This window comes from Lutzomyia longipalpis, chromosome 2, assembly GCF_024334085.1.
Source record: "Lutzomyia longipalpis isolate SR_M1_2022 chromosome 2, ASM2433408v1".
NCBI classification, from domain to species: Eukaryota; Metazoa; Arthropoda; class Insecta; order Diptera; family Psychodidae; genus Lutzomyia; species Lutzomyia longipalpis.
Window position 1 is genome coordinate 6,651,675 of NC_074708.1, and position 13,890 is coordinate 6,665,564.

General features: G+C 37.8%; 2 protein-coding genes across 4 annotated transcripts in view; both read left to right on the plus strand.

Moving 5' to 3' along the window:
* The window catches only part of LOC129788920 (probable G-protein coupled receptor No18), a 24,043-nt gene extending 11,277 nt beyond the window's left edge, over positions 1–12,766 (plus strand). For 2 of the 3 annotated variants that reach the window (XM_055825358.1, XM_055825357.1), the window contains 4 exons: positions 7,718–7,820; positions 8,137–8,262; positions 8,370–8,550; positions 8,877–12,766. In XM_055825358.1, the coding sequence (XP_055681333.1) occupies positions 7,718–7,820; positions 8,137–8,262; positions 8,370–8,550; positions 8,877–9,563 (1,097 nt within the window). In that variant the 3' untranslated portion in view covers positions 9,564–12,766. Of the gene's footprint in view, positions 1–619; positions 1,516–7,717; positions 7,821–8,136; positions 8,263–8,369; positions 8,551–8,876 lie in introns of those variants that run through there. The other variant, XM_055825359.1, reaches the window with a different exon arrangement.
* LOC129788921 (probable cytochrome P450 305a1) overlaps positions 1–13,890 on the plus strand; it is a 99,921-nt gene continuing 86,031 nt past the window's right edge. Inside the window, exon 1 of the mRNA XM_055825360.1 lies at positions 1–20. The gene's annotated coding sequence lies outside the window, so the exon portion shown is untranslated. The remainder of the gene's footprint in view (positions 21–13,890) is intronic.

Here is a 13,890-nt window from a genome sequence, read left to right on the forward strand (position 1 = left end):
AGCAGTGGTATCAACGCAGAGTACTGCGTTTATTACCGTATTTATGATTCAAATTCAATGTACGCGATATAGTTGAAATAGTGCTAAAACATATAGCATGTTACGCAATAGTCAGGGCAATAGTTACAACAGAGATACATACATACATATGTATATGTTGCAAATAAATATCCAAATTAAATGTTAATGCTATTTGCTGTGCTTTAATAAGAGACACATTCATGTGCTGTAAATAGACATATAAGTATCAACGCAGAGATACTATTTAATGAATTTTTTTTTTCTTTCTTTGCACCAAAAGCTTAATTTCTTCTCTTTTTTTTTCCTTACTCAAATAATAATTTGATCCTAATGCAGAGTGACACGACAAAATGTTTTCGAAGCCTGTTTCTCAGAATTATTTTAACAAAAACCATTTTGGTTTTACTGCAAAAGGAAAGTGGCAACACCATACGCACCCACAGACATTGCCCTGCCTTTCCTGGAATAGTCAATGTAAAGGCAGGCACCTCTTGCTATAAATACTCATGAGAAATGGTATCATTCTTTAGATGTACTTCCACCTGCTGTATATTGTAGGTATTATCGTGATAAACAATATTATATTCTTCCCTCATAGCCTTTTACCTAATAAGTACATAACACATCATCACACATACGTAGAGCACATAGCAAATTTAACTGAATGACAATTGAAAATTTGCTAAACCAGAAATAAATCGGAAGTGTGTGGCAATTGAAAATTAATTGAAAATTCGCTATCATTGAGTTAATTGATTGAAGAAGAGCACTCCAGCGTGGTCTCGCATAAATAATATATTGTGTGCAAGTAACATTTTCGCAGAATCCACCGTGGCGAAGGCGATGAGATGATGGTGGGATGTTACTCTTGCCATTACCTCCATAATTAAACAAACTTTGCAATCAAAGAAAAGTGTTTTCCCTCCCCCCAAGAGTGATTGAGTGAACAAAACAAGGATATATATTATTGAAAATAAAGAGTGAACAACAACAAAAAATGAAACATGGAATGTTCTCAGTGATAAATAGCGCGAGGCATGATGAATTCATTCGGCATGATAAATAAATTGGTAATGTCGACCAGCACCCACTTGGACATGGCGTACAGAGTTTCAACAACAACAATTAGGAATAATATATACGATGGCATTTCCGTGCTGGAGGATTTCTCACATTTACCCACGGTACCGAGTACAAGTGCAACCATTGATATCATTTATGAGACAACATACGCCACACGGGGCAACAGGACGATGGTGGATGGGACAAAGGAGAATCGCATCAGTGCTTTAAATTGGACAGACATTGCTCTCGTGAGCCTATTCTGTATCCTCATTGTGATAACAGTGATTGGAAATACCCTTGTGATATTATCCGTGATTACCACGAGGCGCTTGAGGACTGTGACCAATTGCTTCGTCATGAGTCTAGCCGTGGCTGACTGGCTAGTCGGCCTCTTTGTGATGCCACCCGCAGTTGCTGTTCATTTAATGGGTGAGTGTTTTATCTAACAACATGACATTAAACATAAACCAATTGATAAGCTCTCATGTACCTGCATAATAGTTGATGGAATTCTTACTGTTTAGACAGGCACACGTTGCAAACATTGCAGATCAATTTTCGGGGGAGGGTTTGGGATTTATTTGATGTACCCTATGGCTTTATTTTAGATGTACAATATACAGTATATGCAGACGTATAATATATAGAATGGAGATTCCTGATATTGGAATAAAATCAACATTTTGCGCTTTATTTACCTTCGCGAGTGAATCGTCCACGGACAATTTCAATTTGATTTTCTCCACTTCTCTTTGCGGCTTTTCCAACGAATCCCAACGTTCAACGTTTAACTTTAGGTCTGCACAGTCTGCACAGTAATGATAAATGAATTTGAGCTTTTGGTCTTTTTTAATCTTCTCCGTGAAGGGAGCTTTTTTTCCCCAAAGTGCGTTTATCAATACCGAGTAAATATTGCGTTAAAAAATATTAGGTATTCAATCATTCATTGCTTTGAGTTAGAATTGAGCAATATTTAAGAAACAGTAGCGTCCATGAAAAAATTCTAAATAGAATAATTTAAACAGTCTTCCTGCTTTGGAATTTTCTCAGATACCTTTTCTTCTATATGTCAATGGAAAATGAGCTTTTAAGAGCTTTAAAAAATTCTATAGTGACCACTTCCACCCCAAAGCTTCCGTATCAATCTTATAAAAAATCTATCCTGTATGGAAAAAAATGAATAGAGAGAATATTGCAAAAGTTGATGGATTATTTGGCAAATATTGAGTAATAACCATTTGAGTAAAAATTTCAAGTGATTTTTGATTAAAAATATTGGAATTTTGTTGAATATTTTTTTAACCTTCTGGCTTTTGACTGCTACAGAGAAAACATTAAGGCAGAGTGCCAAATTAGGTCGAATATCTTTTTTTTTTTTTTTTTTTTTTTTTTTTCATTATCGAAAGAAAATTTATTTGTATGATCTGTCGTGAGACAATAAATACATTAAATCACAAATTAATTGAAAGCGCACAAAAAGAGCTAAATGCCCACAACAAAAATTTTGACCAGGAACAAATTCCCAGCCTAAACAAAACACTCAATAGCACTGATAACTAACGTTTCACACATAGATCCTTCCTCTTCAAACGTCTCAGCCCGGGTCCGCTCAGTACGTCTCTCGCAAGTATATTCGGGTGGGTCACCAAACGCTCTCTGTAGTTGCCAGTAGCTTTCGCAATAGCCTCCTCCACAGTGTCAACACCCAGGTCCCTGTGTATGCAAAGGTTTTTCATGTACCAAGGAGCCCCAGCCAAAGTCCTTAGGCATTTTGACTGGAAACCCTGGATCTGTTTTATTCTAGAAGAAGAGGCGGAGCCCCACAGAGGAGCTGCATACAGCCATATAGGGCAAATGACTGATTTGAAGATCAAAACTTTGTTGGCCAAAGAAAGTCCAGAGTGCCGCCCAAGCAGCCAGTAGAGCTTGGCAAATTTGATTTTGGCTTGTTTTAATTTGGCAGATATGTGGTCCTTCCAGCATAGCCTTCGGTCGAGATTTACTCCCAGATACCTGACGGAATCCTGTTGCGGAATGAAGGAACCATTGAGTGTCACCCTAGGGCAGTTTCTCTTTTTTAGGGAGAAAGTCACATGGATTGACTTCTGTTCGTTGGCCTTAAAGCCCCATTTTCTAAACCACTCCTGAATAAGAAGGAGAAGATCCTGAAGTTCCCGGGAGGCGGTCAGAGGGTTAATATGCGTGCACATCAGGGCGGTGTCATCCACGTAAGTCGCCATAGAAACGTAGTCCGAAGTGGGAATATCCGATGTGTACAGTTGGAAGAGTAACGGCGCCAGGACGCTACCCTGGGGTACGCCGGCCTTTATAGGAAACTTCTCGGACAAGGAGCTCCCATGTTGGATGAAAAATTGTCGGTGCGAGAGATACGATCGCAGCACCCTGAAGCACTGCCGAGGGAGCCAGTTCTCCAGCTTGAATAGAAGTCCCCTGTGCCAGACGCGGTCAAACGCCTGCGATATGTCAATAAAAACAGCCGAACAAAATTTCCTCTGATCCAAAGCCAACTGTGCTTCCTTCGCCACGCGATGGACCTGCTCAATGGTGGAGTGCTGTGCGCGGCATCCGAATTGATGGTCCGGGATCAGGCCCTGGCTGTGCAAGAACGGGTTCAGTCTCCTAAGAAACAACTTCTCAAAAAATTTCCCCATCACTGGGAGGAGGCTGATGGGCCGATACGATGAGACCCTGTTGGCATCTTTTCCTGGCTTTAGGATGGTGATCACCTTTGCTATCTTCCACTGTTCAGGAAAATAGCCCACCCTGACAATGGCGTTGAAAATATAGAGGAGGAGTGTGAGACCCACAATAGGGAGCTCCTTGAGGTGCTTGCCGCCAACCCCGTCGAGACCCGGGGCCTTTTTGGACTTCAGAGACTTAACTCCAGCCTTAACTTCATCCAGTGAGAAATTGTCATGCACGGCAGGTACATCCGGGGAATGCGCAGGTGGTAAATCACAGTCGTCCACACCAGGGAACGGAGTAAAAACTTCACTGAAGTGCCTCGCAAAGGCATCCACCTTCTCTTGTCCACTGCGAGCCCAGGAGCCATCATCCATGCGCAGAGGGGGCTGGTGCTGCACCGGGCGCTTAGCCCTATTTGTAGCTCTCCATAGCGAGTGCACATCTCTCTTCTCCGGATCGAGCTCCCTGATATAATTTGACATCTCCTCATCGGACTTTTGTTTGAGAACCAGTTTCAGGGTCTTCGTTATACAGTTCAGGCGAGCCTTAGTTCTCGGGGAGCGATTCCTCATAAATTCCCTTCTTAGAGACCTCTTCTCTTGGATCAGATCCGAAACCTCCGCACTTTCAAGTAGCTTCTCTGCAGTAGAATCAGCACCCCTAGAGGTGGCCGCCCTTGCTGATTCAACTATCGCTCCAGTCAACAAACTCACCGCAGAGTCGATATCCTCAGGGGACTTCAAAGGGACATTCAAGTTGCACAGGGGCTCACATTTCTCTCGAAAAGTTGCCCAGTTTGTGGCACCCCGGGCCCCGCCACGCAGGATCGGAACGCTTTCACTAGTTACAGTAATGAGGACAGGTGAGTGGTCGGACGACAAATCGTAACACGCACTGCAGGATACTCTCCCAGCATTTATTCCCTTTGACACAGCAAAGTCAATAAGGTCGGGAACCTTATTCCTATCCGTGGGCCAGTAAGTGGGGCTTCCCGGAGAGATGCACTGAAGATTTTTGCCACGGATGGAAGAATACAATTCTCTGCCCCTGGGGGAGATCAATCTGGAGCCCCAAAAATTGTGTTTTGCATTGAAATCGCCGCCCACGATGAATTTCACCCCTAGGGTATCAAAAAAGGCATTAAAATTCTCCTGTTTAATACTGAGGTTTGGCGGGCAATAAACTGCTGAGAAAATACAGTCACCCGTGCGCATCTTCACGGAAACATTTGTGGCTTGCATAGACTTTGTGGAGATATTTGAATGGAGAAAATGATCGATACCTCTTTTAATAATTACCGCTGTACCACCCCTGGCCCTCCCTTCAGGGTGCTTTGTATCGTAGACAATGTAGTTTCTGAGTCTAAAACAGTTCATCGTGGTAAAATGCGTCTCGGACACTAGAAGAATATCTATTTTTAACTTCTCAAGGAAGAGTTGCAGTTCTAATTTATGCTGGGATAACCCGTTAGCGTTCCATAAAGCGACATTGAGCGGTTTAATCATTTCCGATTCAAAAGTTGGTTCATGCTCCGAGAGAGGGCGTGGAGGCTTTCTTCCAAGGAGTTTTGTTTTTTACATAACTCGGCCAGGCTGTTTTGCAGAGTAGTCATATTTGATTGCATCATGATTAAGAGTTGAATCGTGTCGCCAGATCCTTGGTTGGAAATCACAGAGCCGCCAGCCAAAACGTTGGCATAGGTAGGTCCCCCAGGTGACAAAGTGCCCCCCGCCACTGTCCGTAAGGACTGGCCATTGTCAAAAGTACGAGTGTGTGTGTTCGTTTGGGGGGAATTATGTTGCAAAGAGTTTGCTACACGTTGTTCCCGACGTTGGCGAGGGTTCATTCTTTCATAGAATTGTTGATAAATTGGGCATCCTTTATAATTGGCCGTGTGGGATTGGCCGCAGTTGTTGCATTTCCTGCTGTTAGTGTCAGACTTATCCTTATCGCATTCGGCAGTTTTATGTTTTCCGGCACAAATGACACAGATTGCTTTGAGATGGCATCGATTTCTAGAGTGCCCAAACTCTTGACAATTGTGGCATTGGACGGGGCCCCTCGACTTTCCTGGCTCCTCAACAGAGACCACCATGTGCATAAATCTTCTCAGATCATAAATAGGGTGAGTAGAAGTCCCAGTGCCATTGACATTCACCTCCAACATAAATGCAGACGATTTATTGCCGTGTTTGTTTCGGCAATTTGTGACATTCCTCACGTCAAATTTCAGATTCTTTAATTCCTTGGAGATCACATCAGTCTCCGTGTCCGGATCGAGCCCCTTTAGTATGACTTTCAGTGCGCGTTCACTTTTGAGTTGATAAGTGTAAAAAGGAATATCCCTCTTCAAGAAATCCTGCTGGACGGCCCTGTAGTCCGCAATGCTCGTCAATTGGAGCTTCGCCTCCAAGCCCCCCTTGAGGAGTTTTATGTCATATTTCGTGATCTTAAGGCCAGTCATAATCGCGTGGACTCCACGAATGTAATCCTTGCCACGGATAAACATAGGTACGGGTTTTTCGTCCTTTGGCTGAGTCGCCGAGGAGCTCGTCTGGGTGTCAAGGGGGGCAAATCTATTTCTTGTGGAAACAGGCGGATTTAGGTTATGATTTTGTGCATTCACTGCCGGACCGGAGGGGCTTCGCTTTCTCTTCCATCCTTTGGCATAAATCTCAGCTCCCGAAGGGACTGCATTGGTGTTATCCGCAGGGGCCAGGGGCATTTCCTGATCAGGACTTGAGGTAGTTTTTTCGACATTCCTCGTGCCTGAACAGTTACCGCCCGGTGGATCCGCATCATCAGCATGCATTGTGATAAAAGGGGGATTTTCAATCTCAGAACGCGCAGGTCACCACGGAAAAGTTTCGCCAGGTATTCCGCGGCCCCCTGCGACCTAAAAATATTCCGCCAAGTAAGGCTCAGAGAAGAAAAAGGAGGATTTTAGCTGATTTTTGTTCGGAGCTAAAAAAAGGTAAACAGTCACACAGGTCGAATATCAAAATTAAGTAAATATGTGCAAGTCACGTCTTGTACTCTAGGGAGGATGACCTAAATTTGACCTCTCGAACTTTATTTAATACATGTGTTCATAAAAAAATATGATGTAGGTACCTATTATTTTTATTCAAGGATATATTTATATGTTTTCATGGATTAAAAAGACGAATTTTGCATACTTTTTACTTCCATTAAATGTGAGGTAAATAGCGGGAAAATTTTTCACAATTTTTCCAAACAATTTGATTGTATACAAAGAAAAATTCCCTGCTCTATAAAGCTCTCAAAGTTCTGAAAATGATTTTGAGCAATTTTTTCTAGAACTTTTGCAAAAAAAGAGCGTTACGCAATCAATTACACAGTATTCACTAATTGAAGGTTATTATTGGATAATAATTACTAAATTACATTGATTGATAAAATTTATTGGAGCATAAAATGTCATTCTACGAAATGTTTACCCGATAGGGTACCTACGCTAGGTCATTTCCACGTATACTTTAGATTAATTGAAGGAAATTTGATAGTTTGATATTTCGATATGCATTCGGAAAATTTGGGTCCATCATTGATTCGGTGGGTAGATTGGTGAATTAGTTGGATAAAGTCTATTCGTAGAATTCATTAGTTCAACCCCCAATTTTTGGGGTGAAATTAATCTTTTTTTTTAATGAACCAGGTGCATTAAATTGTTCTATGTACCGTATAAAATTTCCTGGGAATGGATTTGAATAATTAGTTGGTGATAGAGAAGAGTTGCATCACATTGTACATCTTGATATACATAAATTTATATCTCTGGGAAACTAAACTGCGGGAAGTCGACTAAAAAGACTTAATTGAAGTTTTAAACTACAGCTGTTGCTTGATAGAATCGAGAGCGCTTGTTGCACATGGAGATGGTAAATTTATGTGTGTTTTGCAGGTTCCTGGGAACTCGGTCGGGTTCTATGTGATATATGGATATCACTGGATGTTCTCCTCTGCACAGCATCCATACTTAGCCTCTGTGCCATTAGTATAGACAGGTAAAATGATAATGATTTCATTATGCAGCACTAAAATATTAGTTTAGAGAAACCACACGCCGTTTATTTGTGGTGCTCAATTTCAAGAGTGTTTTTGATGAATGGCAATTCACCTTAATTTTCTAGGGTATACTAATAATTCTATATAGAGTCTGTATACCGCGCGACAATATTCTTGGATGGGAAGCATGTATAAATTAATTAAACTTGCGTACATAAGGAAGCACAAACATACCTGGCTGCGATGTAGTCTGTGTTTTGGCAGAACAATTGAGTCTTATGGTGTAATTTTGAAATTTTCTTAAATTTCTCACAGATATTTAGCTGTGACACAACCGCTTAACTATTCACGACGGCGAAGATCAAAGAGATTAGCTCTTCTCATGATACTCGTCGTATGGGTCCTGGCTTTGGCAATTACGTGTCCTCCGATTCTTGGATGGTTTGTATAATCAAATCACCATAACACGCGTGTGTGTGCAGCACATCGTGTGGATGGAGCTAAGAGATTACCATTTAATAATGTTTATTCAATTAATATTTTTCCAGGTATGAACAAGGTAGGGGAAGCTCAGTTGAATGTCGCTACAATCAGAACCAGGGATATGTTGTCTTCTCCGCAATGGGATCCTTCTTCATTCCAATGATTGTCATGATATACGTTTACATGAGAATATCATGCGTTGTAGCATCAAGGCACGATCATATGGCTGAAATTGAAGTTCCCAAGGTAAGTGAAATTCATAAAAATTATTTGTGGTTCTTCCTAAAGTTTTCAATAAACAATAGGGGAGGGCGGGGCTAATAAAGTCACTTAAGGGTTTGGAAAAAGCTTAAAATATCATATTTCCTAGCTAGATAGAACAAAATAATATAAATAATAATAATAATAATAAAAATGATCTGAGAAAGAGTTGTAGGGCAAGAAATATCCTAAAGAATTGAGCTATACATTTTGCTTTATCTGTTTGGGAAATATGATATTTTGAGCTTTTTCTAAACCCTTTAGTGACTTTTTTAACCCCGCTCTCCCCTACTTAAAAAAATATTTTGCAGAAATACCAAAAGAACAACCCAGAAGCTGAAATTTACTTGGATCACGACACATCGGAGCAAGAGCCACCAAGCCCAAAGAGATCCCAATCATTCGGTCAATTATCAAAAAGAGATTTATTCACGAAAACCAATTCAGCCGAAGACATTGATCGCAGTACGACAAAGCAGTCTCGCAATGGACTGTACGAGCTCGTAGATTGCTCCTCGAGGACACCATCGCTAAAACGCTACGCTGGACTTCCCCCAAAGCAGCCAACAACGGAAACATGGTCAAATCAATTTAGTGCCAATAGCAAAGATGTTCACACGTCGGGATTTGCAATATCAAAGCAAATTCGTGTACATCAAAAATCAATGTCAAATAGAATTTTATCACTTAAGAGAGAAAATAAGACAACACAGACACTTAGTATTGTCGTAGGGGGTTTCATTGCGTGTTGGTTGCCATTCTTCATTTGCTATCTCATAACGCCATTTCTTTCTGAACGAATCAAAATCAATCCCATCCTTGTGGGTTTCCTTACGTGGCTTGGGTGGTTCAATAGTGCCGTCAATCCATTTATTTATGCCTTCTACAGTGTTGACTTTAGAACTGCTTTCTGGAGGCTCACCCTGAGGAAGTGCTTTAAGAATAAGAATTCCAACAAAATTCCCTTTGCGAGTAATACAATGTCTATCAAGAGATAAACGTGGAAAATATAACATAAATTCCATTACATACATAAATATAGGATAAGCATTGAAGTTAAACTATACACAACAGGTATAGAATTGTCGAAAATACACCGATAAAAATATATATAGACTACCCTATATGTTTGCCAACATACAAATTCATAATACACCACATCCTCAACATGATTTTCTCAAAAACAGTCTGAACACTTTCATTTGGTAACCAGTGTGCATGAGCCACTAAATAACAAATCTATACCTATATTACATACAAGAGGAAGAGATTCAAGTTTTCAAATGGTACATGGAATGTCGAGAAAAGTACATTTTTTCCTGTTTCATAAGATAAAAATTCAGGGCATAATTTATGAAAAGAAAATTGGCAACAGTTTTGACCATATATCTCTATTAAAAGATTTTTTAATATTCCCAAATTGTTTCGTTTAAAACTGATTCCTAACATTATAAAACTTTATTAAAGTTTCTCAAAGGATGAGGGGTTAAATTGATTTCTCTCCTTGGAGTCGTTTATTGATTTATCTCAAACATCATAGAACATCTCCTGCCGTCTTTATAATAAATTTATCTGAGGAAAGAGCAGAAAATCTTAGAAGCTTCTGGTTCAATTTACTAAAACAATTTTAAGAAGATTACAATGGAGGCGCCTGGTAAATGCCAAAGCTTGTTCCAATTTCAATCAGAGAGATGCAATGGAGGCGCCAGGTTGTGCCTTACCTCTTCGCGTCAATTATAAAAGAGCAATAGTTAATGATGGAGCAACCCAGTGGCTACCAGACGTCTCCATTTCACTGGAGGAAATCGTAATTGAAAGATAAAGATAATTTTTTGAAAAAGTTATGAAGACTGCAGTAGAGGCATTTTGTGAATTAATTTAAAAAAAAAGATGTTATATACAAGGTTTTCCCTCTATCAATAAACTAGTTAACCCGACCTAATCTACAAAATCCTGGTAGGTTCGTTTTCGTAAAAAGAATTTAAGTTTTTTTTAAGAGAAATTAACGTAACTAACAGAAAAAGAAGAAAAAAAGGACATTTTCCGTACATTGTGCATAACATCCTTTTAATCTCTAACTTCCTTGAATTTATTGACAATTTTTCCACAATAACAAAGCTGCAATTTTAGGCATGAAAACAGGAAAAAGTCCCCACAAACTGTTGTGAGAGCTTTGTCAAAAACTTTAGTCTATAATCTTGTGAGGGAGGCATAAAAATTTCTCAATCGATACTTGACAAAACATTATTTTAAAGTGCAAGCTTGAAAGTTTTGCCGCACGTCAAAGATAGGACAATTGTAAGTCAATCCTGAAGAATTTTGCCAAAAAAAAAACTTTCTTCAAAGCTTTATTAAAGCTTAAAGGAGCTTAATAAATACCCCATTTTGTTTGGGCATTTCTCACTAATCTGGGGGACTTTATTCTCCGAAAGAAAAGTTAGCACTTAGCATATTGTCAGGATTAAAATTTACCTACAAACATCGGTCTAATGGATGTTTCTGCTGAATTTAATAATTTAATATTTAGTTGGTAATTTTAAATAGGGGAGATGTTTGACCCAAAATGTGACCCTTTCAAGAGTTTCCACTGAAGAAAGGATTTAAATACACGTTGGGAAGATTCAGTATGAAATGCTTAATAAACCTTTCAGAATTTTATGTATCAAAACAGCAAAGAAAAAAAAAACGAATCTAAAACGTCGCAATTGACCAATCTTTCGTATTTTTTTTTAAATATAAAATTACCTATTCTACTTTTTTATGTATTCACTCTAAAGGTCAATTAATTTGATGTTTATTTTTGACCGCATACCATTGATAAAAGCAAAGAAAAAAGCAACACACAGACAGGATATCAATGCACTTTGTACTTAATCTAGGTTATTTACAGGATTTTGTTTAAACATCCATTAAAAAGCTTCAATTTACTGAGGAAACTTTGAGCAATTTTTGATGAAAATTTAAAGAGCTTTTAAAGAGAATTCCAACTAAAATGTCAATCATAGCTCTAGATGGTTTTTAGCAATTTCTCAGAGAATATCAATGTACATAAAATGAATGCAGAAGATGGTAAAATCTTACAAATTCTGGGAAAAATGTAGGAACTTACGTTTATAAATGTAAACTGAACTTGAAAATTCTGTCAAAAAAAATGTTGCCAGAAAGTCTGAAAGTTCCCAGAAGAGTTAAGTATTGGCATTAAAATTATGATCAGAAAAACACGGCCAGAAAATAAAGAAAAATTTAAATAATTCTAGTCAATGTAATAAATCTCAAGATTGAAAAACAACATTTTTAAAATTATTGGGGATATTACGTTTATAGGAAAAAAACAGCCTTTAGATGCAATTATGGGTAGTACCTATATTTATATGTATACTGACATGGAAGGCAAAAGAGGCGAAATTTTTCATCAAAATGCTGGAGAAGCAAATTAAGTTCTGTGAATTGAATTTTGAGACTTGAATTCCATTGACCGTAAATTGAATACGAAAAACCGAAAGCGAAGCGATAAATTGTGCAAACTTTGGGAATTTGCATAAACTCATTAATGTAAAATGGATCAAACTTTAAAATTTCTGTTGCTATATAATAATTTGATATCCACTCCCACCCCTTTCAGTTGAAGGGCAAAAAAATCAATCAATATACAAATTATGAGATTAATAATAAGTTTTTACATGAAGAGATTTGCATACAAAAAGTTTCTTAATAAAGCAGAAAATTTTATTAAAAAAAAAACTTATGTAATTTAGAATATTTGTTGTGTTTATGCTGTTAGGAAAAAGTGAAGTTTTATTCACACAGAACTTATTCCAATTTTTGAATATGTATATAATGTAATTTATATGACCCATATCATGTACCTTTTTAAGTCAAAAATATTTAAATTAGTATTGTTGAAAAGACGACAGGACTAGATTGTCCTGTGACACGAGGCACAAACTTCCAACCCACAAAATCATTCTTTTCCAAAAGACTTTGTGTGGTGAAACTTTTAATAGGCGAGAAAGCTGCCTGCGGCCTTTAGCTCGTTCCAGTCATCACTCTTCCCGTCACAACAATATATTTAATTTTCGTACATCCTCTTGTGCAGTTGAATGTTAACAAATAAGTAAAGTAATTTTAAGTTAACCATTTATCAAGATACATGAGATACTTACATCCCCATGTTATATAGTTATAAATTTAAATATATATATAACTAGTCAACCCGAGCCCCCAATCACGTGTGAGCAAACTCCATTTTAAGCTATAAAAGGGGGGCGTATATTAGTAAGGGGGATGAATTGAATAATACGGTAGGTACCCCGAAAAATTTTTTAAATAAAAAAATCCCGTTATCTGACCCTTCAGCAGGTAGAAAATGGAAAAAATCAATTTTTCTGTGGGGGCGCTATAAAGGGGGGTTGGGGTGGAATCCCATATAGCGCTTGCAACTCGTATTGACCCCCTCTACTCCCCTACCAAATTTCATCAAGATCGGCCCAGCCGTTTCGGAGGAGTTCATGTGCCACAGACAAACAAACATTTCAGCTTTATATATTAAGATTAAGAAATCTATATAGAGATAAAAGAGGTATAATTACGTGGTTCTCTACTATTCTGTAAAAATTAAAATTCAATTGTTAGTGTAGCTAAAAGAAACGTATAATATTAAACAGTTCCAAATAGTTTGGATGAAATTGTTTAAAAAAAAATGAAACTATTAATCAAGGCAATTAAAAACTTAAGGATGTTAAAGACTTAAAACCCAATTTTCCTTTATCTTAAATTTTCATGTAAAAGATCAAAAGTTTTATTAATTTTTTTATTTCTTCTTTGAGAGTCCGCAATAGATGAAAGAGGGTTATTTTGACACACACCTGAATATTTATTTAAGACTCCACACACATGCACCATTTAGTCCAAGATAAATACAAGTTCTCACTACGTTCAATTAAAAGTTGGCAAAATGGACAAAATACAACTTACGCTTCATTCTTCACTGCTGAAATACTTTATAGAAGTAACAGAGTAGTGAGAAAAGTTTGAAAGACAAATATTAAAACTATAAAATGCTTTACATAAAACTCTAAAAGTAGAAATGGTCTATTAAATGAAACTATCTCTAATGCAATTTACAAAGTTATAGTTCCAAAAATTAGTCAATCTAAATATGACTCGCAGACTGCGGTAGTAAAACAAGAAAAACAATTTTCTACTAAAAACTTATTGATGTGAATATTTTCTTCAATTCAAAATGTATCAAATTGTTACCATTTTAAGTTTAAGAAAAAACTAATATATTCTAATATTTTTTTCACAATATGAGATTTTATATTC